This window comes from Poecilia reticulata, linkage group LG11 (assembly GCF_000633615.1).
Source record: "Poecilia reticulata strain Guanapo linkage group LG11, Guppy_female_1.0+MT, whole genome shotgun sequence".
Classification (NCBI taxonomy): Eukaryota; Metazoa; Chordata; class Actinopteri; order Cyprinodontiformes; family Poeciliidae; genus Poecilia; species Poecilia reticulata.
In genome coordinates, this window is record NC_024341.1 from 11,365,244 (window position 1) to 11,391,314 (window position 26,071).

At 39.2% G+C, this 26,071-nt stretch overlaps 1 protein-coding gene across 2 annotated transcripts in view; it reads right to left on the minus strand.

Annotated features, from left to right (window-relative positions):
• Positions 1–9,334: 9,334 nt before the first annotated feature.
• Positions 9,335–26,071, minus strand: part of vps50 (VPS50 subunit of EARP/GARPII complex) — a 102,112-nt gene continuing 85,375 nt past the window's right edge. Inside the window, exons 24-29 of one of the 2 annotated variants that reach the window (XM_008421739.2) lie at positions 21,225–21,373; positions 19,011–19,107; positions 18,348–18,506; positions 15,220–15,341; positions 11,917–12,106; positions 9,335–11,804 (exon numbers count right to left, since the gene is read on the minus strand). In XM_008421739.2, the coding sequence (XP_008419961.1) occupies positions 11,685–11,804; positions 11,917–12,106; positions 15,220–15,341; positions 18,348–18,506; positions 19,011–19,107; positions 21,225–21,373 (837 nt within the window). In that variant the 3' untranslated portion in view covers positions 9,335–11,684. The remainder of the gene's footprint in view (positions 11,805–11,916; positions 12,107–15,219; positions 15,342–18,347; positions 18,507–19,010; positions 19,108–21,224; positions 21,374–26,071) is intronic. The other variant, XM_008421740.2, reaches the window with a different exon arrangement.

Consider the following 26,071-nt stretch of genomic DNA (forward strand, 5'->3'; position numbering starts at 1 on the left):
CACATTGTTATTCCCTGCATCATATCGCCTTCACCATTATTAAACAGCAACACAGCACCTTTACATGACACATTTTCATTACTGCCTCCGTGACACACATGGGAGGATGTGTAATTGGCATCTAAAGGAAAGTTGTCACAGTTTGAGTTTCTCACAGGTGATTTTAAAACCTTCATTTTGCTTCCTTCTGACTCAGTAAAGCGTTCCCCCCGATCAGGACATTTTGCTCCAAGTAATGAGAAACGCCGAAGGTCAAGAGGAGCATTCTGGGTCTTATGATCACCATGTAATTTGAAAGAACTGTGTGTGAAATGTTGCTCAGTTAGTTAATCATGAGTGTGTGCAGAAAAAAAGACACACCTGAGCTAATAATGTAGTACTTTATATATATATATGTATTAAACCACAATAGAAAAAATATACCATGTGACAAATGTTCTTTTTCGCAATTCACCAACTGAACACAATGTATTTTCTACAATGTGAACAATGGAACAAAAGTTGATCCTTAAAAAGGGGATTTGTGTAAATGTGTAATTTACAGTTTTCATTATACAGTAAAGCTGCTTAGTTACCCTGGAAACTAATAAGGAGAGACCAAAACAATCCGTGGCTATTCTAAATTTAACTGTGCGTTGGTCACAGCCGTTTTTAAGCCAGGGGTCATTCAATAACTTATTGGTTCACAAAGTTCTCTTTGCAAACGGTGCGAATTGCCTCTTAACAAAGTCATGTTTCACCACAGGGGTGCAAGAATTCAGTGATTCATCCGTTTTAGAAGACAATCTTGTTTTCCGGCGGTTTTTGCAGCCACAATGCGAGGTCAGGATTTTCCTCCTTGGTTTTTCTGTTTAACAAACACAGAGTTTCCAGTGTTTGCTTCAAATTTAGATTCACGTTTGTCTCGACTGCTCATCTGTTGGTATGAGATTTAAAAAAAAATATAAAGAATAATAAAAATAACCAGCTGATCACAGAAGTAATTTTGTTAAACTTTGGGTAAATGTTGAGCACATACTTATTCAGCACATCACTCAAGGTTTGTCTATTTAAAGGATTTGCAAAAAGTTGCACACATGGAAACTAATAGCCATGTGTGGCCTAACTTGAGTTTTGGGAATATGATTATTGAAACAGATAACACTTGTTTGCAGTTTGGCTAAACCAGTTACTTAGAAGATGCAGCTCACTATACCATGATCTTGTCATTAAAAACAAATTACTGCAGCAGCAGCTGCTGCTGGTATCTCACCAGGATACATCAATCCTGGGTCAACATCCCCAGGGAAACGGTTGATACCCAAAACAATTTTGTAGCACATAGCTGTAGTAAAAGCAAGTGGAAATCAGGTGGGGACTCCTGCATCCCACTGGCCATTTCAGAAGTCGGTTACCATGGAGACTTCAGATGCAGGTTAGTACAGAGTGAGAGTTGCAGTCATTTCTTTGGCAAGTTGTTCTGCTTTCTTACACTTCAGGTGACGTTTCCTACCCGAAAGAAGGTGTTGCTTTGTTATTATTCTCTAGAGTAAAGAAACATAGTTTCATTTCATTATTTTTTTTTTTTAACAAAATGCCGAAATCCATTAATTGCTGCAAAGGAGTTCTTTTTCAATATTTGATATGATGGTATAAGAATAGGGACAGAAAAAAAAAACAGAACAAACTAAAATGAGCTTTGGAGGAATTACGTTGTACTAAATTCTTGTATTTTTCTTGTTGCTGTTTGTTGTTTTTTGTTGTTGTTTTTATTCCAAGATGAATTTAGTAAAGATAGGTTCAAAGGTTTAACTTATTGTGTTGGAATTTGATTTGTGATGGTCTGCTTCTGTCTTCCTTCACTCTGTTTGTGCCTTCGCTAGCGGATAAGGACGTGAGGCGAAAGCCGTGAAATCATTTCGTTGTAATCAATAACTGTTTGCTACTTAATGTGATAGGTGGTTAATGTGATCCGCTCGCTCGTGTACAAACTCGAGCGCCAGTCAAACGGTTTCAGTGGAAGGAAGTCGTTTGTGTGGGGAGTGTAAAATCGCGTTGGACACGCAGCTGCAGCAGCAGCAGCAGCAGCAGCAGCTGTGTATGTCTGTCGGTCTGATACATTTGGCTGAATAATGTCAATATCACTTGCAGGAACCTCTGAGGGCTGCAGCTTCGTTTTGGTGACATTTCATATTTTCCTCAAGTCCCCTCCACCCCCACTGTGGCAGATGACATTTTTGGTTTTGTGTAAAATGTCTTGACACTTTTTGGAGATGCTGCCTTAAATGTTACTAAAGACATTTGGCTCCGTTCCCTTGTTGGCCTGGCTGAGAAGAGAGTTCATTGCTGTGACGTCTTCGACTTTTTTTTCCTTCCAATCTTGGGTCGGCTAGATGACTCCGATGGTGGCAAACGAATGTTCTCTGCTCCTTCAAAAATGTCAGTTCTGATCCCTTTAAAATTACAATAGAGGGAACTGGTATAGCCTCCTCCGAGGGTTATTTTCTTATTTTTATGAGTTATCACATTTTTTTTGTCCACCACTGCCTATTATGCAAACAATTAAAAAAAAACAACAACAACTATTTACCAACTGGATTCTATTGCTTTACAGGAGTTTAATTTATTTTTGTGATTTATTTTCAACCAGAGGAAAGAAGATGCCATGAGAAGTCAAGGAGACAAATCACAATATGTCACAAATTTAGTCAAACTGTAAAGTTATCGCTATACTAAAATCTATTTACATGTCTTTACTGATTAAAATAAAACGAAACTAAACTGAAACTGTACTAACACAAATATAAGAGAACAAACAATCCACGTGTGCTGACAGGAATAAAAGGAGTCTGAAGTCATTTTGCAATCTTTTTAGTGCCATTTGTAGGATTTTACTAGACTTTCTTGAAAGCTTGCATGTAAAGACGCCTGCTTATCTGATTGCCATCTTTTCAGAATCACAATCATTTGTTGTCTTTGCGCAATAAAATGCAAGGAAATTTGAAAACTTTCCATCACACAAAACCGATAGAACATAAAAGAAGCAGAATGTTAGAAAAAGAGTTAAAGAAAACACTATCAAGGGTGATTTATGCAAATAAAGTGCCTAATTTGCTGTGCAATTTTTTCCCCCCCCTGCTGTATAAATTACAGTCGTTTCTGCTTGAACCTCCACATGCCACATCGACATGTAGCAAATGAAAATGCTCTACACATCTATTCGGTTTACTTTGATAACTACGTTAGTATTTAGTTACTGGGAGAAGTCCTCTGATGCGTAGAGACGACAACATTTTTAAAGGACTGTCCACACTCTACCAGCTGAGGGGCCACATCCTCCCGAAGTCCAGAAACGTTGCCTTTGTCTCTGCCTTTCTCAGTAGCTAATTACTAGCCAGACACCACAGACAGTTGCTGACTGTCATCCCTCTGTGCTGCCCCCGTTGCCTTTGGAGATGAGACGGCGATGGTTGTCTCATCTGTGGATCTAATGATGGAGCTGGCTGAGTGCGCCGAGAGGCAGCCGTGAGTACACGAAGAGCAGAGAGCTCAGCACACAGCCCTGAGGGGAGCCAGCGGTGAGCTACTACAAAAGGAAACAGGGTCTGTGTTTTTTTTTTTTTTTCTGTTTTCAAATACTACAATATTATAGTTGTGATATAAAAAAAGAAAAGCATCCAAATGCCTTCGAAGTATTTTTTTTTACACATTTTTACACCCTGCTCCCTTTCACATCCATGAACTTTTAGTGTTTTTATTGACATTTTATGTGGAAACCTACACAGTGTAGTGCTACAGTGGCAGAAACGCAATCGTACATGTACAGTGCATCCCTTTCACACCAATGAGAATAAGGCGCGACTGACTTCAAGTGTAAGATCTTTGTTACATAATGTGAACTTGAGAGTAATTTAATGTTAAAATAAACAAAGTTGTTCTGTGAAGGTCTCTGAACACGTTTTACCCCAAAGAGAAACCCAGCGTCACGCTGTGAGAAAGATTTTCTTCAGCATGAACAGATTGTGATCAGCACTGATTGGAGAAACTGGGAAACAGCATATTATTATTCTTTTGTCTACTTCACATTTATGCACAATTTTCTGTTTGTCACATAATGTTCTCATAATTGCCATTTTTTAATTGTAAAAAAAAAAACTGAAATAAATTAGCAGGTGTCGTTTTAAAAAACAAAACAAAAATAAAAACCAAAAAAAGTGGGTTCTTACACTGCCTGCTATTTTTTCTTTTTTTTTTCCATTTAACTCTTCCTGGAAGGTCTAAATAACATCTTTCAGATGTATAGAAATGGAGAAAGTCAGATATATCAGGCAGTGATTTCTGTAGCAAAGATCAGTCAAATTATTTCCAGTAACAAGATAAAAAAATTGCTCCCCAGCGGTCCAGCAGGAAGAGCTTTATTGAGATAAGATAACACTTAGTCTACTTTAAATAAAATGTAAACCCCCTGGCATCGAATCAGGAGGTCAGGAGTCCGGAGTTGAGATTTTAAAACAAAGATATACGTGGAAAACTAATTTCAGTGACGAGCGAGCTAACTGATCTGAAACCCAGACGATTTTAAATATCAGTTCCGGGAGTGAGCCGTGCGAAAAGCAAACCTTTTGTTACGACTGAAATGTCAACGACTAGATGTCCCTTTATCTCAAGCTGTGTGAAAACTGGTAGTTCCCACCAAAATCCAGAGGAGAGAAATCAATTCACATTCACGAGAGAGGGGAGTATCGACCCTGCAGCTTGTCAGGAAGAGGTGAGCCGGAATAAAAAGCTCCATTCCCATGTCTGTAGGACAGATTGTATAAATACATGCTTTATGTTTTGGCATATATATANATATATATATATGATATGGGCTAAAGTCTGCAGGTGGCAAATGATAAATTCTTTCTTCCGTGGTCCGATGAAAACAAACAAAAATTTGCCTTCAATTTAAATTAGTCAGTGTTTTTTGTTAACTTGCTGGGAACACCCACTGTGTACGCCCACTTCTGATTTTCCAAATTTATTAAAATTACACTTTACCCCATTTTCATCCAGATCCAGATTTGCTCAATCTATGAAACTTCCTCCGGTCATCAGGGGAACTTTCACTCCGAGTGAAGTTCTCCGCGTCTTTCCCGTTTTGGCTGTACGCATGGCCGCCACGTTTCCGAGGACGACTTCCTGCCCCGTTCTTGTTTACAAACACGCTAAACATTTGTTCCCAGCCAGGCACAGTTAGTCGAGCAATAAATTAGCAGCAAGCGGTGGGACAAGGTTCTCAGAGGAGATTCATTAACGCTTACACAGCAGGCTTAGCTGCTTTTATCCCCTTGCCAGTCAAAAAGATTAGAAAACACTGCCTCTGTTGGAAAATGACCCCAAAAGAAGAAGACTTCAAATAATCACCAAAGGGTTTGAGAAGAGTATGAACCGTCCCTTTGATGCTGCTTGGAAACTCTATGAAATGCAGTTTCTTGAAGCCAAATACATTTTTATTGGGCTTCTTTACGGCATCATTTATTAATTAAGTCGGAATCAACACAATCAAAGAGATGCTGCGTGAAGACTGCTCAGTTCCTCTCCCAGAGGACAATTAGTTGTCTTCGGTTTCTTTGGGAAAGCGGCCGCTCTCGTTCCCCTGTAGGTTTGTTAGTGACAAGGCTAATTCAATAACCCCGCCTTAATGAAAAGACCGAATGGGTTCGTCTGAACAGCCCACTCAGTTCCCCGGTTACACTTTTCGATTTTCTGCTCTTACAGAGTGAGACGCTGAGATTAAAAGGTCCTCAAGTGTGTATGAGACTTTCGGTTTGCCTGACGTCCCAAATTGTTTTCTATCCCGCCCCCCACACACACACTCCCCAACTCTCTTAAGACGGCTTTTCGTTGTGCTCGTCTCCTCTCTGTCAAGATACGTGACTGACTGACAGCTGTGCTCATGGGAGAAGGCAAGTCACACAGCTCTTTATCAAACAAGGTTTACAGAGAAAGCCTTAATACCGCTCAAACTCTTCCACTTTCTGTGACACTACAGCCACAAACTGTATTGTTAATTGGATTTTATGTGCTATAATGAACACAAAGTTACGCATGTTTATTTGTAGATGGATTTAGCCTCTTTTACCCCTAAATAAAACTTGGTGCAACCAATAATAATCCACCAGAAAATATCTTAATACCATACTGCGAAGTCCTCAGATGTATGCATCAAAAGACCACAGAACAACATCGCCAGGTCAGTCCAAACACTTGTGGCGTATTCATGATCTAAATCTGTGGCAAGACACGAAAACCTGCGTTCACACATGTTCTCCCTTCACTCTGACGGTGACTGAGCTATTCTACAAAAATTGGTAGAGGCACACACAAAGACACGATCCTGTGAAGCCACAGCATTGGAAAGAACTGACTCAATTTTAAAAATAAATGCACACCACACTTTTCAGATTTTTATTTCTGAAAACCTTTGAAAGGTTGGGTTTTTTTTTTAATCGCCCTGATTTCACAATTAGCTACTATTTTTAGTTGATTTTAAGACTGTTCTATCCTCTCATTCTTCATAAAGTTAGATTTCTTTCTTTTCCTCTCATGCAAGAAACGGCAAAGTCAGCAGGACAAAGCATAAAAGGTGTTTATAAAAGTCATTAAAACAAGATAAGACAGTATCATTAGTATTCATCTGATCCCACAGAAGGGATTGTGGAGAGAGATTTAGCGGGATGTATATTTTTATGTTTTTTTTTTTTCCAAAGATTAAATTCTCCGACTATTGAAACCGACGTTCTAACGAAGCAGAACTTTCTCACAGAACTGCTTCGAGCACCGAGGCTCAAAATTCAATTTTATCAGAAGATTTCGTCGACTCTTCAGTGACAGTCCATTGTTTTACCAGAATGTGGTCATTGGCTACTTTGTTAGGTGGATCTGATAGAAAAAGAAATAATGAATCACAAGACAGCAGCTCAATGCCTTTACACTTTTAGATGTGGTGGTGACAGCTTACTGAAGTCCGAACGGAGCCTCAGAGCGAGGAGGAAACGGGATTTAAGTGACTTTTATTGAAATCATGTCTGCCGAGTGTGGCCAGGATACTAAATCTCTGCCTAGGAAAATTATATTTTTCCACTTAGCCAAGTCTACAAAGAAATTCCACAGACTGGAATGATATAGTTCATTTATTTCAACAATTTTATTCATTAAGTGAAACCCATCATCAGAGTAGAGTATCTAACATCATTTGTTTTACTCAGGAAAAAGGAAAAAGTCAGGTAGACATCCGATTTATTTCACAAGCGTTAAAAAGTGTTTGATAAAAATGCTACTGAAGCACCGAGTAACTGTTTCTACGTTCTTAGCTGTCGAAGATGACGAGGAAAATGCAGATACATGTAATTTAATTATAATCCAGGAGAACTCCAAAACTACTCTACGGAATTCAGTACATGACTAAGTCAGTCCAGGACTACTCCGATTAACTGTTGCATCAAAACGCTGGACTTGGCTGGTTTGAATTTAAAAGAGCTACTTTCATGAAAGACGTCTTCATGCTTCAGATGACAGGTGTGGCTCACATAAAGCTTTTATCACTCTCACACAAGTCCTTTGTGACCTCTGACCTATGTGGGCACCAGCTGACGGCAACTTGATGGCGCCGTCGTTCATTCACGCCCGAAAAGAAGAAGAAGAAGGGAAAAAAAAGAAAACTCCCAAACAAACGCAGTCACGTTCCACCATTTCAGCCGCGGTAACATTTCGTCTCGCAGCCACCGCACGCAGTAAACAAAACTAAGGGGTTCTGCCAACTATTGTTCGCAGCTAAGCAGGTGTGAATAAACGCGAAGGAAGTTTATGCGAACAGCGAAGTACTGAGAGGCCATGTAGGTCAGTGGCGGCGATTTCTGCAGAATTGACACCTGGAATTTGTCATAGGGGCCGACACACAGGAGCAGAGGGAGCACGGCCTTTGATCTGAAAGGGCAAGCGGGGCGCAGCTTCACGGGGCAGGAACAGTTGAGCGCTGCTTTCAGGGGAAATGCCAAAATGGGGGGATTGCAAAGTACAAACTGCGCGTACGCACTGCAGGGCCTGAAAAAAGTGAATGTATGCTTGAAAAGATTCATCAATCGTTTAAATGTCCGTGCTAAAGCTACCAAAAGACGGTCATCTTCCAAAACTGAGGAGAGATGACCATTGATCAGAAGGAAATCTGTTGCTGCCAGGATGATTTATTGCGAACGGGGACAGGAAACAGAGTTTCCAGCAAGACAGGAGGAAGGTAAAATAAATAGAAAGAACGTGCACAAAATGAAGTTGGAGACAAGGATCACACAAAAAAAGTACAGGGGAAAGACAGAGGGAAGAAAGGAAAAAAGAAGTTAGGAGATTAGGGAGGAGAGAGGATAATCAAATAATTAAACCAGGGAGAAAATAAAATGTCAGAAAGGATGACAGCAGGAATGCTTCAACGCTGTCATTCCTTTAAATAAATTATTCAAAGGTCCAGATACCCTTTTCTCCACCTTTTGTCAAGCGAACGTGTGCAAACACTGTAAGGCGCCCGGAAACCATCAAAGTCAACTGCGCCAGCAAATAAAAAAAAAAGGTCTCCTGAAAATGGCGAGGTACTGAACTAAAAGCAGAAGAGAAATGAGCCAAAGCCCAAAAAAAAACCCATCTCAGAGAAGCCTTTCCGAAAGAAAAGCGTCTGGCTGGTTGAAAGCAAAAATATATAAAAATGAGGAATGACTCTGAACTTTTCCACATTACTAAACACATATACATGTTTTAGTCATCAATCTGTTTTTGTGCCTCACCCCTGTGGCATCTTATGCTGGGGAAGCCAGCAAAAGCCAAGAGGACTGATATGCCGCTTTGGAGGCGGCTGCTCGAGGGGCGCAGCGTACTGCTGATGAGAGCAGAAATGTGAAACTTCCTCCCTCTTTGATGAATATGATCTGGGGGTGGGGGGAAAGGGAAAAATCCAGGCGTTATTTTTGTTGTAATGGGCTGTTGACTCAAACGACATGAGCAGTAAACAGTGTATCCAGGAGTAAGTCATCTTCGAGACTGACTTTCCTGTATGGAAACATAAGATTGAATCTGTTCTGAAGTAAGATTATAAAAAAAAAAAAAAAACATCCCGATGTCATATTTTATAAGGACTCCCTTGTAGATCAGTGAGGGCGACCCAATCAGTTTCCTTTTAGGCTTTTAGCCACATAGAAAATCAAATAATTAGCCTGATGTAGCCTCTAGCTGAGCAAAACATTAGGACCACTAAAAGTTGATGCTAACATTTAAAACACCGACAGCGATTGTCGGGCTCGCTCATGCGACAAAATACGGACAAAAAGCATTTCCAGTGTTAGTGTATTCATTTATTTGTCGTCCTTTCTTCCTCCTACAGTAACAACAATCGTTACATACAGATTTTCACTATAGTGCACTTGAAGTTTAACTTGATGGTGGTTAAATGTTTGTCTTTGACTCAGATGATAAGTTACACGAGGCGATAACATCCACAACAGCGTTCATATAAAAACAACAGCAACAACAGAAAAAAAAAGCCATGAAATAAATACAGCCATTGTCCAAAGTGTTCATATTTACAGTTTGTTTTTTCACGAAATAGCTGCACACAAGATGAACCGATGAGGCTACAGCAAAAAAACTGGAACCATTTTTAGACGGTTAGGTGAATAAAGGAGGCCTCTCAGCTGCTCCGTTCTTTTTATCCAGGAAAGTTTTGCCTTTATGCTTTAACTGTATTTGGATGATATTTTAGAGACAAATATGGATAAATCCCAAGGTGTTTTTATTAAATTAGAACAATGTGGGACTCGTTTGTCAGCATAAAGCAAACCCCTTTCGTCGAAACTCGGTCGTGAGGTCCAACTTGCGTAGTTGACAATTCAATGTGTTCATACAGACAATAACAATGCTTTGCAGGATTTTAATCAAATTTGCACATTTTAGTCTAGAATTTTGTAAGCTTCAAGCCTCTAAATGAGATAAACACTTTGAAATAAGGTACAAATGTTTTTTTTAATTGCTATTGGATCCAGTTTTGCAGACTTGGTTCAAAAATGCTTTTTTAAAAAGTTGAACCATTTACCTAAGTCAATATTGTCAGATCAGACAAAAAGATCTGAATTGTTTCACATCATATGGACATTCATTTGAAGCCTAAGCTCCTTATGTAACAGAATGAGTTGTTGTTTTTAATGTTCTATGCAAATTTTGGCATTTTCAAGGTAAAGCTTTGTTTAAATGTCGGTTTCTGCTAATACCACAAAGATGTGTGAAATATGTTTTCAAATTAAACTTACAGAGAAACTTCTTATCTTAAGCCTTAAATGCAGTTATTCCATATTTTTCCCAGTCAGTGAATGCACGAAACAACACTAAACTCTCCGTTGTGGATGCTGCTACTGAAGGAAAAAGACTCGGAGGAAGCTGTTCTCAGTACCAGTGACGTGTCGACAATGAGGCCAGATGAAGCGGAGAGATGATTTGTGAGTAAATTTCGTATTAAAAGATGTTGAGATCTCTGCAGTTCATCAAGGCTGCAAGAGAGCAAGACCTAAAGAAACGCGTCACAACAGTTTTTTTTTAGTTTTAGCCTTTTGTGTCTTTTGACCTCTTCGTGGAAACATGCCGAATACGGAAATGGTGGTAGTCTTTAGGAAATCTCAGAGGTGAGAAAAAGAATCAACATTCCCTAGAAATACATACAGATGCTGATTTTTTTATTTATTTTTGTTTAGCTACAGTAAGCTAGCCGCACCGATCTCTGAAATAAATATATTAAAACCTTTTTGTCTTAGTTTTACAATATTATTTAAAGCATAAATCTGAATAAGTCTGTGATTGCAGGTGGGAAATCGGCCGGAAAACTTTAATCGGTGCTCTTCTAAATATTATTACTGATAATTACCGGCTTGCAAATCAGCACAAATAAACCGAGTTTTCACCGCTCGGCGAAGGTCGCACAGAGCAAGATGACAAAAATGGAAAACACACCTCTTCCTGAGAAGGGACAGAAAAAACACGCAGCTGGTGTAAATACATAACACAGCAATGTCAGGGCAAACCACAGTAATTTATATTATTTTCAGAGTCATCATCTTTATATTACATATATCTGAGTTGTGGACGGAACAAAATAAAACAAAGCAGCGATTCCAGTCAGGCACGACGAAGGACGCCCTGAAGCCAAATATTATACAGCGAGCAAACAGTACGGCTTGGGAGAACGAGTCATCAACGCTGATCAACTCTCCCGCTACGAGTGAACACATTCAGACGGAACGGTGAGACATTATCGAATCAATGCGCCTTCTGTCTAAAAGAAGCTGTTGTGTCGTATTCAGATGTGTGACGTTTTAGAGGTTTATATGAGAAAAGCTACAACTTGATTACAAAGGAGAAAGCAGATATCTTATAATCCATCTGCGCGTCGAAAACCCGCACAAGGCGATGTACGTGGAGCGCATTCAGAAAAGGAGCTTGTGTTTGTGACCGCATAAGGACAACATCGATATACATCATCAACAGGCTGACAAACAGACTGACGCCTTCGGTTGGGTATATTGCGCAGCTCTCTGAATCCTTCATAATTTAGACTGTAAAAGAAAACATTCAGCCGCGGGTTTTCGCTCACGTTCATCTCTAAACTTGTTTGCTGAAACCAGACGTTCGCGAGTCTATCTCTTTGGTCTGTCGATGTCGTCGATGGCAGCCAGGAGTTTCTGACGAGCCTTTTTGTTGATGTGCGAGCCCAGGCACACGTTCACCAGATTGGCCAGCTGCTTCATGGAGTACTCCTGCGTCCACACCGCACACACCGGGAGCACAAAGGACAGCAAGCGAGAGAGATAAAGACAAGCGAAATGCAATATGAAACCCATCCATTTGATATTAAATTGACCGTCTTACCCTGTGATTTTTGATAAACTGCTCCATGTCGTTCTCAGTCAGGTAGTACGCCTTGATGTAGGTCTCCACAAACTCCTTGTCGGGGATGGGCCGCAGGTCCGTCAGTTTCTCCAGCTTCATCAGGAACTGCTGAAAGTCCAGCTGCATCAGGGCCCGGCCCTCGTTGCTGCACTTCTTCACGTTAGCGTAGCTGCAGCGGAGGACGAAGAGGGAGAAAATGGATTTCATTTAAACGCCCGTGAGTCACCGCGGCAACGGGGCCGCACGAATGTGTGGCTGAGAGGCCAGTCGTTTCAGGCTTATACTTTTCACGCATGGACACTCGAACCGAGTACTGTCATCTTCAGCAAATATGAGTGGCCACACGGGTTTGCTGCAGATCGCAGAGGTACAATAGAAGCTGTTGAGTCTCAAAAATAAATAACAGCGAGCGCACCCACTGACAGATTGCTGCATTTGCTGAGCGCTCTGAATCCACCGAGGCAGTACTTGCAATGTAAAGACTTTTGTTATTCAGCTTGCAAAGTCACCTTTACTTACAGAAGTAAAACGTTGTGTTTAAGGCTGGTGATTTTCGAGCAAAAATATGTGCACTGAGACTAAGCTGAAAACATAAACCTAGAGCCTGCCTCTCCACTTCCAAAGCTCCTCCATGGACAGCAGGCGGTTCCTCCTAGTCCTGCACAACTAGTGTTACTGTCACAGTAGCCTTAAAGTCACCTCTTTGATTTCAGTAGTCAGGCCTGTTTACAGTCTGACCGGGAGAAATCATCTAACTAGAACCTGACTGACAACATAAAGCGGGTGAAAAGAAACTGATTTCGGTCTTTTGTTTATGCATTTCACAGCTGCTTTCATCCAAAGTGACGATTTGAATCACCGCGCTTTCGGAAGACCCAATAGCGACCAGCTTTTCTCGCGGAGTTTAAAAGTTTGTTTTAAAATACTTATTTTGAATTGTAAATACTTTGTGAATGCATGCACTCAAATTTCCTGTCTACATTTTAAACTCCAACTCCGGTTCTCGAGTGCCGCTGTCCGTCTCTGATCAAAATAAAATCCTGAGTAACAATTTAAGTCATGTTTCATTTACAGTTTTTAGAGGGAATTGTGGCCCTTTTTTTCCCCTGAATTCCATAAAATTTAATTCTGCAAATGTTTTGAATAAAAAAAAGGTAGAATAGGTAATCATATTTCACTCCTTTGTGTTTGTGTTTAATGGCAGAGATCGCTGCCCACATCTACAGTACATTAACACAGAAACACCTCACATTTTCATTTTTCTCTTTTGCCTTCTCTTTCTCTTTTTTTTTTTTTTTTTTTTTTTTGCTTCTCAGGCTTGCCAGAATTTGTTGTGGGCCGTCTGAACTCCAGCGTCAAAATGCTAACAGTCATTTTTGTGCGTCTCCATGGACAGACACGAGCTCCGGACAGAGAAATTAGATAAGAGACTGAGGGAGGCAGAGCACAAACAAACAAGTATGACCACTCCATCTCGGAGAGAGGGCTGGGAGGAGTGCGTGTGTGTGTTCCTTGTGTGTTTACGCTGCTCGAAGGAGCGCACCGGCAGCAGAAGTCTGAGTCGTAATGGCACATTTACTCGCAGGAGTGGGTTCAAAAGTTCTCTCGCAAAATGAGAGGAAACGTGTTTAGCAAATATCCAGGGAGGTAAACACGTTTCCCCCTTCGCAGCCGGTAAGGGCAGCCCTTCCACCTACGCTCAATATTCAGTGTTTGCCCTCTGCTTGAAAACACTTGAGCAGCACGAAGCCATTTAGGTGAATTTTCTTCAACCTAAATCGCACTCTGCGCCTGCAATCCCACCCGCGGAGTAAACTGTAACCAGTTTAAGTAAAAACCCCTGAAGCCGCCCGACCCAACGTCCACATTCTCTCTCCGTTCCCATTAAAAACGTGTGAAACCCCAAGACAGTTGTTAGCAGGTAGCTCATCTCTTTGTCACCACCCGGCAGAAGGATTTATCGCACCTGCCGTCTAAAAAGCCCGCTTCGCACTCACTCTCAACACGTGAGAGTATAAAGACAGTGGGGATGCTAATGCTCAGAAAAACCCCCAAAAAGAAAAACAAACACTGCTGCTTTCCGTCACCTATCACATCCCCATTTTGTTCTCACTTTCAGGGGAGGAAAGTGGTGAAATGCATTACAAGGGATGTGTCAAGAGCAGTGTGCTGTTTTGTGGGCTCGGCGCCGAGGTCGTTCTCTGATGGGAGTTTAGAGAGGCTTAAGAGATGTAACCGGCACCGAGGGGGGTTCCTGCAAGAGTGGAATTTAATAAATAGGAACAGAGTCTGAAGTCCTTTAGGCGATTTCTTCAGTTTAGCTAAAGAAACTACATTTTGGTTGATTTAATTTACCTGAGACGATTTTGAAGCTTTACTTCTATGAAGTTATGATAACGAGCAAAAAAGCAAATACTAACTTAATTATGCCATGAAAAAATAACTAAAATCTGCATACCCATTCTTAAAACTTGAGTTATCAGTTTTTAAGAGGCATTGTGGGTAGTCCAAAGAGTCACAGGTTTCAAGACTTCTGCTCTAGGCAACGGCTGAGCCACTGAAACACACTGATCCTTTCTTGATCAGCAGTTCTTTAGTCGATTTGATGCTGTGATTTCATGTTTGGTCCACATGGACTTTAAAATACTTTAACGTGTAGAGTAGTTCGTGCTTGACTCAACCACATCATCCTTCCTTGCCTCACTACACGTGAGATGTTTTATTTTTTCGCTTTGATTTTCACCAAACACGAGAGCGAACCTCACGGCTCAATGTTCATTTAGAAAACATCAGTTTCAAAATGGTCTTATAATGCTTCCCTGATTGATCAGCAGCACGATGAATTTCCTCCCAAGTGTCACGGTGATATACATCTGTAAGCTTAATTTGCATTTAATTACTCACACCTGGCTGCTTCTTTCCCTCCTAAATTCAATAAAAAACAAAATACACATGCCTCCGTTCAGGCACTTGAACTACTCGCCATCTACTGTATCAACGATCTATCTTAGTGTTAAACCAGAGCAGAATCTGGTGACGACATCAGACGACACTTTCAGTGTTGCCACTCTTTACTCTTGGAGGTCAAACTCCTGCAGCACAGTTCAAATTTATACTTGGTGACAAAAATAGTGCAACACTCAGAATATTTGATACGCAGAGGTGTTATCGATTCCATGCAGACAACATGTCACCGCAAAATTGTCCTGACCACAGAAGGCTAACCAGAATAACCAGAGAGCTGAGATGTTTGTGTCATGCAGCGCCTTCAGACTTTCTTACCCTTCAACCAGAGTCCTGTTAGCCAGGCGGATGCAGTGCTCCCACAGGACGTTGGACACAGGCAGAGGAATGCGCACGTGTCTGGAAACATCACCGAGCCGCTTGTTGAATTGCTCAAACTCCTGAGAGGACAGAGGAGAAAACGTGAGAAAAACCCCCACAATAAAAAACGGATTAATCGTTGGCGTTTTGCATCCGATGTGGTGGGCTTGCACACTGGGAAATTCATTCATTTGAATGGTTATCAGTTTTTCTGACGTATTCCAAATTATGTTCGCAAAATACAACATTTTGCTAAAGAAAAATAAATAAATAAAAGTGATTTCAAAGCTGAAGACTAGGTATATTTCTTATTTAGCTTACTGCCTTAATTATGAGGTTCATAATTAAGGTCATGCTGCGTGTTGATCGATCGAAAAAGCTGTAACACATCCAATTTTGGTTATCTTAAAAAAAAATAGTCTTGACTGTGATAAACTGTTATTTAGAGGAAACTAGAGGAATCCATGCGTCACTCGTATTAAGGTAATGCTATTTTGAAAGATACTAGGTAACCTTGTTCTATAAAAATACAATGTTACTAAATTGAGCAGGTAATTTTCATGTAAAGAGAATGCTTCAGACAAAATGACTGAACCAAATTGGAACAGGGAAAAGCAAATGATTCAATTTACTTGCTTCTGCTTTACTTTTTTGTGTAAATACCACAATACCATTTTGTTATTCTCAATGCACTGTAAGAAATAGAGTGAAGAAAGGACAGGACAACATTAATCCACTAAGGGACAAATAATACACCAAGCAACATCCTAATCTAATAGTGGACTTTTAGAGTTGTCTCAAACTAAATCATAACTGCACAGGGGTTTTTAATTACACTTTCCAAAAGACATACTTTAAGTGAACCTTTGAACCCTTTCTAACATCGCACCCTACAGGCAAGGCCAAACTAACCAATCAAAGCACACCACTCATTGCCAGCTTTTTATGTTTCGACACAAAACGTTAAGAGAAACCATCCCAGAGGACGACGCAGACTGCAGGATATAAACATGTACGGTGTTGTTTTGGTCACAAGAGGCCATCAGCTGCATTATGTGTGCCGTGTTTTGATGTTTCCTGGTTTGCAGCCATAAAAACTCCCACGGAAGGAGTTTGTGTTATGTTACTTTGCTGCTCGCTGAAATGTTCAATTATGGATGGCAAACGCTCGTGACATTACGCTTCTTTTTATAGAAGCAAAAGCAGTGGCTGTGCAGAAGATGCATAGATACGACGGATGCTCCTCAGTGAAGGGCTTTTCTATTTATTAGGCGTTTGCTGACGCGTCTTGCGACTTTAATTGAAGCCCGCTTTTTTAAGTAAGACACGAACCAAGGATTGTAAAGCCAACATGACTTTTTGACGAAAGAACGAAATGTCATTTATTTACAGAGAGGCTCATTATGACTTCTGGCTTAAGCATTTTGTCACAGAAGTCATTCAGAGCCTTCTGCATTTCTGCACCACTTTATATGCAAATCATCACGGAATGACAGCGATCAACCTGAGTTCATGAATAAAATATGCCCGTGTGTTTGTATGTGTGTGCAGTGCAACAAAATAGGGCACACTATTTTCAATCAGTGCACCATAATTCAGCCCATGTGCATTAGGTTTGTCTGACAAGTTGACGGTGCATGGTATTAGCACCTGATGGGGGGGAAATACATGCTTTATGTAATGTACTTCATGTCGACCATCAGCTGTACTGGTCTGACACGTTTAGCCAGTTAAGTTCAGAGCCTGTGTGACAATTTTCCACTCACAAAGCTGTTTCTAAGTGTTATATTTGAAGAATTAAACATAAAAACTGAGTCAAAGCAAGTTTGAGGTAACCCCCCCCCCCCAAAAAAAAAACAGTTTATTCTTTAGTTTTACATTTATCTATTGGTTCGGTAGAGGTCTGATCAGAATTTCTAACACAGTTAAAAGCAATTTATTCAACAATAAATAAAATTATTCAACAAAAGCCTCATCTTTCGTTGGTTAAGTAATGCATTCTGGTTTTCTTCATTGCATATAAAAAGGAAAAAAAAAGAAAGAAAAAGTGAAGTGGATTGTGTGTTCTTTGCCCTCCATGAAAAATGCATAGAGCAAGCAGGCGGCATGCAAAGAGACGTGCGTTCGGTGAAAACGTTTTGCTCTAAAAATAGTTGCAAGGGCAACGAGAGGAAGTGCACGTAACAGAGACGACACTTCCGCGTAGATTCGACTCATAAAAGCTTCACGATAAAATGACTATTTAACAGTCAGACTGAAGAGTAACAACGCAACTTTAGACATGTCTGAAAAAATACATAAATATAAACTGTTTGAGCTGTTTTCTCAGACTGGAAAAAAAGACATAAATCAGGAAAAGGAATTTAAAAAAGGCTGTAAAAGACAGTTTTGTATTAATATTTAAAGTTTATCAGACACCAGAAGACCTGGAATGAATGATCTTTACCTTCGTCTCCCAAAGCAAACCGTATACAAAAGTCTACACATAATGGTGCATTAAGACAACAGGTTGGTTTCTTTATTTCGCCTTGCATTTGATCACATTTGCAATCTTTAGTATTACTTAATGTTTATAATACGTGCTGCTATTTGTCATGTAGCAGCTGAAATTTCCCCGGCAAGGTTCTATTCTATTCTAATTTAACAAGGGACCAAAAAGTACCGCAGGTTTTTCAATCAGATTTTTGACTGAAAAACGCAAGATTGTTTTCAGTGAATTTTCCATGTAAAATGAAGACAATTTAAAAATGTTTTCACTTTATTGTGTGCCTTTAAGTTTTTTTTTTTTTTTTTGTCATCTGAATCAGCACCTTTTACTGCAGGCAAGAACCCAGAATTTGTATTTTTTTTTATCTTAATTTTTTTTTACTAATGTGAGAATATGAAAAAAAAATTCAGGAGCACTCCCACATTCCTCGTTTTTAGATATAGCTTTATCTCTGCTGCTGAAATCCTCAGTTAATATTTGTAAAACATATCAAAAATTAGCTGCAGCACAGATTCAACTCATGCCAACATTGATCATAAGCCACAAGATTATTATTTGACTCGTCGCAGTAACCTTCACATATTACAACTACTGTCACCTTCAGCAGCACGTCCACGTAGACGTTGTGCTGCGACATTATCTCTTTGATGTCCCATTTGACTCCGGCCATCATAAGCAGCATTTGTTCGTAGTCTATAGCCTTGGCTGCCACTATCCAGTATATTGGTTTACGCAGTTCGCTGGCTGTGGACACCGTCTGTGAGAGGAGAGAGGAAAAACAGATGTAATCTGGTTGTTTTGATACATTAGGTAGGTCAAATGTTGACGAATCTAAGCGGTACGTAGTGATTTGACAGGAGTCACGTCTCCTCTAAGGTGAATTACCACTCGGCAATTAAATGCAATCAACATAAAAGAGATGCGTTTGCTGATGAGTTATGATTAGACTCATTATGATGAAACATTCCTTTTGAAAATTTGATGTAATCTTGTTCTTTGTCGGTTTTCAACATGACCTCAGAAACGGGGCCCTTAGCAATGTAGTACACCAGATATGCTATGCATGCTATCTGGTAACAATTTTATTTAAATTACACTATGGAAAATGCTGGAAACAATTCTCATGAAAAACCTTTAGAAATAGTTAAACTTCTGGAAGAAGAGTGACCACGGTTAACGATGATCACACCATCGAATCCGTGGTGGTAAATCTGACCCCTGCCTGCAGACAGATAAAGGAAAAAGCTGAAGCTTCCAGTACCTGGGAATAAAACTGTTGCAGGAACGGCTTCTTGGCAGCAGGCATCATTGTGTCCAAATGAGACTGCAGGGACTCAAACTGCTCGGCCAAAAACACACTGAAAGAACACAAAGGTAACATATATCATCTCAGCGGTGAAGTAATGCGTTCTGAATGAGTTTCTCAAGAGCCTGATGCCGGAAAATAATTACAGCGCATAGTCTTTTAAAATGTAAAAGACAGTTTTATGCAAAAAGCCCTAACATTTTTGTTTAATTAAACTCGGATCGATTGTCTTTAATTACTATGGGATTGAGAATTCGAACAAGTTTAATAAAACTAAAGATTTCTCTATGTTTATTGCCCTTTCTGTTTTATGGGTAGATTTATATTTTCAGGGATGCTCACTAAAACCTTAAAGCTTCTTTGCATTGCAGCTCCTAAAACATGTTTTTTTTTTATTATTATTGCTACAACTTTATGTGCTGGAAATATATATTTGTCCTCTAAACAATTTCTTCTGCTTTTAACTTTTCTTTTAAAATGTTTTCAAAAGAAATTCTTCAAAAGGATTATTCTAAACTTCACAATGTTTCTAAAAAACAAAACTATATTTTACAGACATGAAACTTTTATTCTCGACACACAAATTATTTTGTTTTGTTTTATATTGCAAAAAGATGAATATGGAGTCTACAGAGACAGTTTTGTTTCAGTCATCACTGTAGCACTAACATCATACTATTCAATAAATACAAAAAAATAAAGTCACTCAAACATTTATGGTACTCAGACTGGACTTATTTATTATAAATCAAAGTATGCAATTGGAAAAGATGCTTCTTTTTTTTTTTTTAGGTTTTTATTTCCAGTTTTATTTAAATGAACAGATGAACCTACTGCTTCTGGTCAGACACAAGAAACCTCTCCAGAGGGTCATCACTACAGCCCAGAAGCTCATCATCTACCCTCTCTGCTCCCTGGACGATCAGCAGAGATTTTCCACAGTGAAAACAAAAACATTCTGTGAGACCCATGTCACCTGAATGTTCTGTGTTTGAACTGCTCTGCTTGGGCAGACAGTTCAGGGCCATTAGAGCCAAAACAAACAGGGTTAAGAGCAGTTTCTATGCCAATGCACAGCACACTCACGTTTGAGTTTGGGCAGCTCATTGAATGCTAATGCGTAGCGACCCCCTGTTTCGTAGGACATTTATTTAGAATTTCTTAAATGCGTTATCAGATACGCTGTGACATTTTAAAACCATTTGGTGCATCTTTTGCACAAATGATTGCGTTTATACGTGTCCTATTTATTTACAAAAAACAAATGTTCTAATTTAGATTGTAATTCAGGTCATAACTGGATACACTGAAACGGCTAATACAAGCCATTTACACCGCTTATTAGAATCTCTATATGGAAAGGTCTTAGCATTCTAACTCAGAAGGTCATAAATGAGCTCTGTGAACTCTTGCTCTGATCGTAGAGTAGAGAAAACTATATTACGTTAACCTGGGACATCTTGTGTCTTCCTCTGTTCGACGCAAGGAAAAAATAGAAGCAGCAGTAGCACACGCTACGGTTCGCCATTATCTGATCACACTCGTAGAAATGTGACACCACATCAACAGCCGGAGGGCTCAACAACACCCAGGCGGCCAGCTTCCTCAGTTCGGCTACCACATCTCATTCCTCACTTTGATGTTTCTCACGCCTGCCTAGTTTGTTCAACCAGAAAACACTGCTTTTGCAGTTAAACCTGACCTATGATGAAGAGGGTCAGAGGTCATCTGGTGCCATTTTGAGTAACAGGTTAAGATAAAATGAAAATCTGCCTAAACTCCTCTTTGCAAGGTTTTACCAAAGATGGATTGTCACCTCTGCAACTTAACTCCTGCTTTCGTCATTATTCTTCAACAACACACTGAAGGCACTGATGTTGAGTTTAATTTTGAACAAAGGTGCTGCTACGTAGTGCATATGTTTTTGTAATAGTCAAAGGAAATACAACTACACAACGAAATAAAACAAATGCTTCATATAAAGATTAAATCAAAGTGAGAAAGCTTTGACTTGTCGAGGTATCGCAGTGTACATTAGCACAATACATCAAAGGTAGTGTTTTGATAATCGACGTGTTGCATCGTAGCGGCCAGACTACATACCAGATGCTAATACAATGACTTATTTATGAAATGCTGTGCCATAGCATGAGGTGCTATGCCGCTTACAGAGACTCGGTGGCCACCACTCTCTGTGCCAGCCCATAGAGAGTCCCACTGTCTGTGAGGATCACCATCTGGCTCAGGTGAGGACTGGGGACCTTCTCCTTCCTGTCCTCTGGGGGGCCATGGACCCCTGCATTCTCCCCAACAGGATCCTGAAAAGAAAAGAAACAAAGTGAGGGTGAAATCGCAAATATTCCAAGAAAACTGCATAGTCTAATAAATATTAAAGGACCACCCAACGAGGAATACGATACAAGGAACAATGACACAACGCAAAGCGACGTGAAAGCGTTCCTTAAGCCTTTATTTATATCTATTTAACTCCGTTTATGAATACTTTGCTGGAGTCTGTTAATGTTTAGACAAGTGGCTGCTCACGGGACACAGAGGCTATTTGGATATTATTGTGCAGTTGACAGCAAGCCTGTCATCTAGTAAAGAAACAACGAGCGATACGACAACTTTACACAGTCGGGTTCACACTGAGTCACTTTGTCAGCTGGAGTCAACATACAGATGTAAACTTGGAACCGTGAGGACGATGACAACATGGGGCTTCTGTGCTTGTCCGCACTGTTAACCCTTCCAGTGATGTGTAGTTTTCTTGGATACAAAAACAATTTTGAATTTAATCAACCTCGTGGGAGACGCAGCCAAACTAAACAAACGCAGTCTAAAAATCTGCTGACCAAACATTCTTCAAGTGATCAAATGCATCTTCCTTTTTGGATATCTTTCAAAACACCTCTTTATCCAACGAGCTTCTTTTTTTTATCCTTTTATTTAAAAAGCAGCTGAAATAGAAAAAGAAAGAAAGAAAAAGAAGTCAGCCCGAGTCCCTTCCCATCAATCATAATTATCTGTATCTGCATAAAGAAGCCATAAAGTGAGGCAGATTGTAGTAATATATCTATAAGGCGTGTCTTGTTGCTGTAATGGATCATACTGGCATACAGAGATTCAACACCATTGTTGCCGTAAGCCTCTGTGAAACTGCCTCTAAAAGACTCGAGAGAAATTATGCAGCCAGTTAACAAATAAGAGCTTTCAATGAAGAGCCATGTTGTCCACTTAGATATGGCGATCCTGACTGGGCATGACTGGGCGTTTTCTGTGTCGCCCCGGGAAGCTTTTACAGCGGAGGCGATCCCAAGTATGGATTGCAGAGGAAGTCTATTTGAGGACTGGGGAGTGAATCACGGATCAGTTTAAAATAGTGTTGGGACTCGGTGAGTGTCTAATTAATTAATGGCAATGAATCAAAACACGTACAGTATATCAACAGCGTAAGAAACATTTTAAAGTCGAAAAGCAATTTTTTCCGCTAAATAACTGAATAAGTACACAAATGAGCTCAACTAGATATTGTTTTCAATCTGTTATTTAGGTCATTCAGCCATCAGATTGATAAAAAGTGCCATTATACCAGCTTTCAAGTGCTTCAGGAAAATAATACTTATTTAGAAACCTGGACTGTGGACGGTAACATAACGTTGGGGACATCTGTGGTTGCTCCAACATGTTTTGCATTGAGATGGTATTTTTTCCATGAATAGCTACGGTGATAGGCTAACTCTTTTTTGCACAACTCCCATGCAGCGTCCCATCAGATTGTTTTCTGATGCAAAAATAAACCCCAGTGGGCCAACAGAAGTGGATTTGTTGTCTGTTGATTGTGTTACATTTACATTGACGCAATAGATTTTATTAAGATGTTAAAAATGAGCAGTTGATTGTTAGTAAAAATTTGACACTTTGGAAATAAGAGATTATCAAAACTTTTATAATGTAATCACCGAGCAGTAGCAGGGCAGACTGAGGCATTGCAAAATTTGTTTCACTAAAAATGAGGAATAAACTTAATATTTGGGTCAAGGTTATGCTGATGTTTTCGCTCTAAACAACACAAAGTTAATAAAGGGGAGATAAATGTTTTTTGGGGAGATAAATGGCAACGAAGCTTGGATGGATAATTCAGATTGTTGCCTCCATTCAGAACCGTAAAAGTCAGGAGTGATAGTTTCCAAAAATTACTATTTCCTTTAAAAAGTAAAATGCCTGCTTGGGTCAAGGTTAAAATACTGGTATCATGAAGTAGCACTTGGTGGAGGTTAGACCGTCGAAAAAACACTAAGGGTTTGGGGTGAAATGTTAGTGTAAATCAAGGAGGACAGTTTTTTAAAAAATACAGCTCGTAAATCTCAAAGCGCCAACTATTCAGTAGAATAAGTTAACGTGACAGTCCAGCATGCATACTGCATAAAAAAATGAACGGTATGTAGCTCTGGAGACAATTTATAGCTCAGACCTGCTGCTGCCTCCTAATGTGTGAACGCTTCAACCTTTCCAGAAACTTGAGGTTATCTCTCTGCAATTAGTCCAAACATGACTGCTGCACCATTTGGCTGAAAGTCATTCACAAGATTAACATGTTAACATTTTTAATGATAAGATTTTTATTTTACTTAGGTCGAGAGACGACTTTCTTCACTTCGAGTTCCTCAAGGCTTTTATTATAATTTTTTTTTGACGTTTGTGCATTTATCTTTATAGAATAGTTATACATAATTTTACTCTGATGTAAGGCTTTTAATTTTACTGTAACAACCCCATGCTCGGTCAATTATAATTGGTAACTTTACAATTTTAAAGCACTTTATTATTTACACAACTTAGAATAAGCCCATGGTAAACAGAGAAAACTGATTTATATCAAGTTTATCACATCCCGAATGAATTTTATTTTAGAAACATTTCTCCCTTCTAAAAATGCTCCCCACTTCTACAAAAAATAAATAAAGCGACTATATAAATCTGCTTTATGTGACTGTAAAGCTGTCATTTTGATCACTGGATTCAGTAAAGAACCATCGCTGCTGAGAAAGGACTTCTCAAAAGCTTTTCAGCTGTATCAAAGAAGATAAAAATAAAATATGTGCAGGGGTTATGGAGTAAACCCAGAAAGGCCATTAGTAAGATTATTGAATAATAGCAAATGACTCAACAATCTGGAAAATAAATAACAACTGGGGGCCATTTGTTCACACAATGTGGCAAACAGAAAGCAAGAGATATGCAAACTGTAAATCAGGGTCTAAAAAAAAAAAGAAGTATGTCTACTTGTACAAACATTTAAGTATAACAAATAGTCCATTTATCAGCTCATGAATTCATGCACTATACCTTTGTCCTTATTAATGGCGGTTCAGACATTTCAGGGGCTTTTTTATCTTGTAATTCAGTCAAGCAAACTTATGTGATCTTGCCTAATATCGCCATTACCAAACAACAATTGACTAAGCTGCAATAAAACAAGTGAGATGAAAACACATTAACTTTATGAGGGAGGTTGTTTTTTGTGGACTAAAAGAGGAAGCTTCAAACAGAGAAACAGAATGGGAAATGGTTATTCTGTTTGTGACGGTAAAAGGACTACTTTTCCCCAGAAAACATGTCTTATTGCAGTTCTTCTACCAATGTTTCTGAAGACTCCTGGAAATGGATAAATATTGTAACGACGATAATGTCGGCTTTTAAGACAAAAAGGACATTTCTTCTCTATAATTGGCCACTGCTGCTAAGCAATCATCTCTAGTTTTTCTCTCTTTTTTTTTTTTACATCAAAGTGTAATTCAAAATGTTTCATCTCTTTTCCACATGCATGTTTTTTTTAAGGAAAAGGTCATTACTTCTTAAAACCAACCACTCCTATTGGTTTTGTAATGCACAGTAATATTTTTTTTCCATAACCAGATCAAAAGTAATAAAAGGATTACAGGGACACCTCAGTTAATACAAACAAGTTCTCAGAAAATGGCAAACAAGGTAAACAAAGGAGAAAGCAAAAAAAAAAAGAAGACATTTCTGGCATTTAAGATTATATGTATTGTATATTTTTTTGTTCTGCACCTAAATAAACACTCTCAGACATGGAGCAGGACCTGACAACTTGGAGGAAAATCTACAAGCTTTTCTTTTTAAAAATATTTTGGACAAAATGAATAACTACATTTTATGCAAACAAAATGAGCACTGATATCCAATATTACCTAGTATTATTACTTACCAATACTGCATAATTAAAAGTAGAAACACAATCAGATAATCTAAATCCTTTTGGGGATTTTAAAGTATGCAAATTCTTAAGAAAATTGTTTATTAAAATATTTGAAGCAGATACTTAATTTACAAATGAATTAATCTCTCATGCACAATGAGATATGGCAGTTTTCACTATAAATACATTCACTTAAAGCTAATTGCTTGTTCCAATATTGAGGCAAACGCTTATTTTTTGCAAATCTATTCTTCCCAAGAGTACACTTTCTTTGCACATTCATTCGTCGGTGGTATTTCCTGCACCAACCCCAGCAGTCGTTGGCTTTGTTGCGGTGCAACAAACCACAGCTGGTGAATCTTCAGACTTATCAGAAATCAAATTCGAAGCAACAATTCCGCCTCATGTGCTTTTTTTTTTTTTTTTTTTTTTTTTTTAATCTTATTTTCTCAAATATAAAACTGCACATGCAATTATGTTTTCACTGTTATGACCACACTCAATCAAAATGGCAGATGGGCTCGATGGGGGGAAAAGTAAACCAACACCATGTGCTTCCTTCTTTGCCAAGTGTGTGTGCAGAAGAATGCCATATTGGATAAATTAAGTTTCTTCCATATATTGTTTTAAAGTCCTGCACGGGGCTGAAAAAGGGGGAGATGAGACAGAACTTTCCAAATATCTTGACTTATTAGGATGTGGCCTTTTGTTGGATTTACGTTCTGCAGCTGTTAAAGATATAAGCAGGAGTTTGTGTTTCTTTTTTTTAAAAAAGTTAATTTTTCTTTTTAGC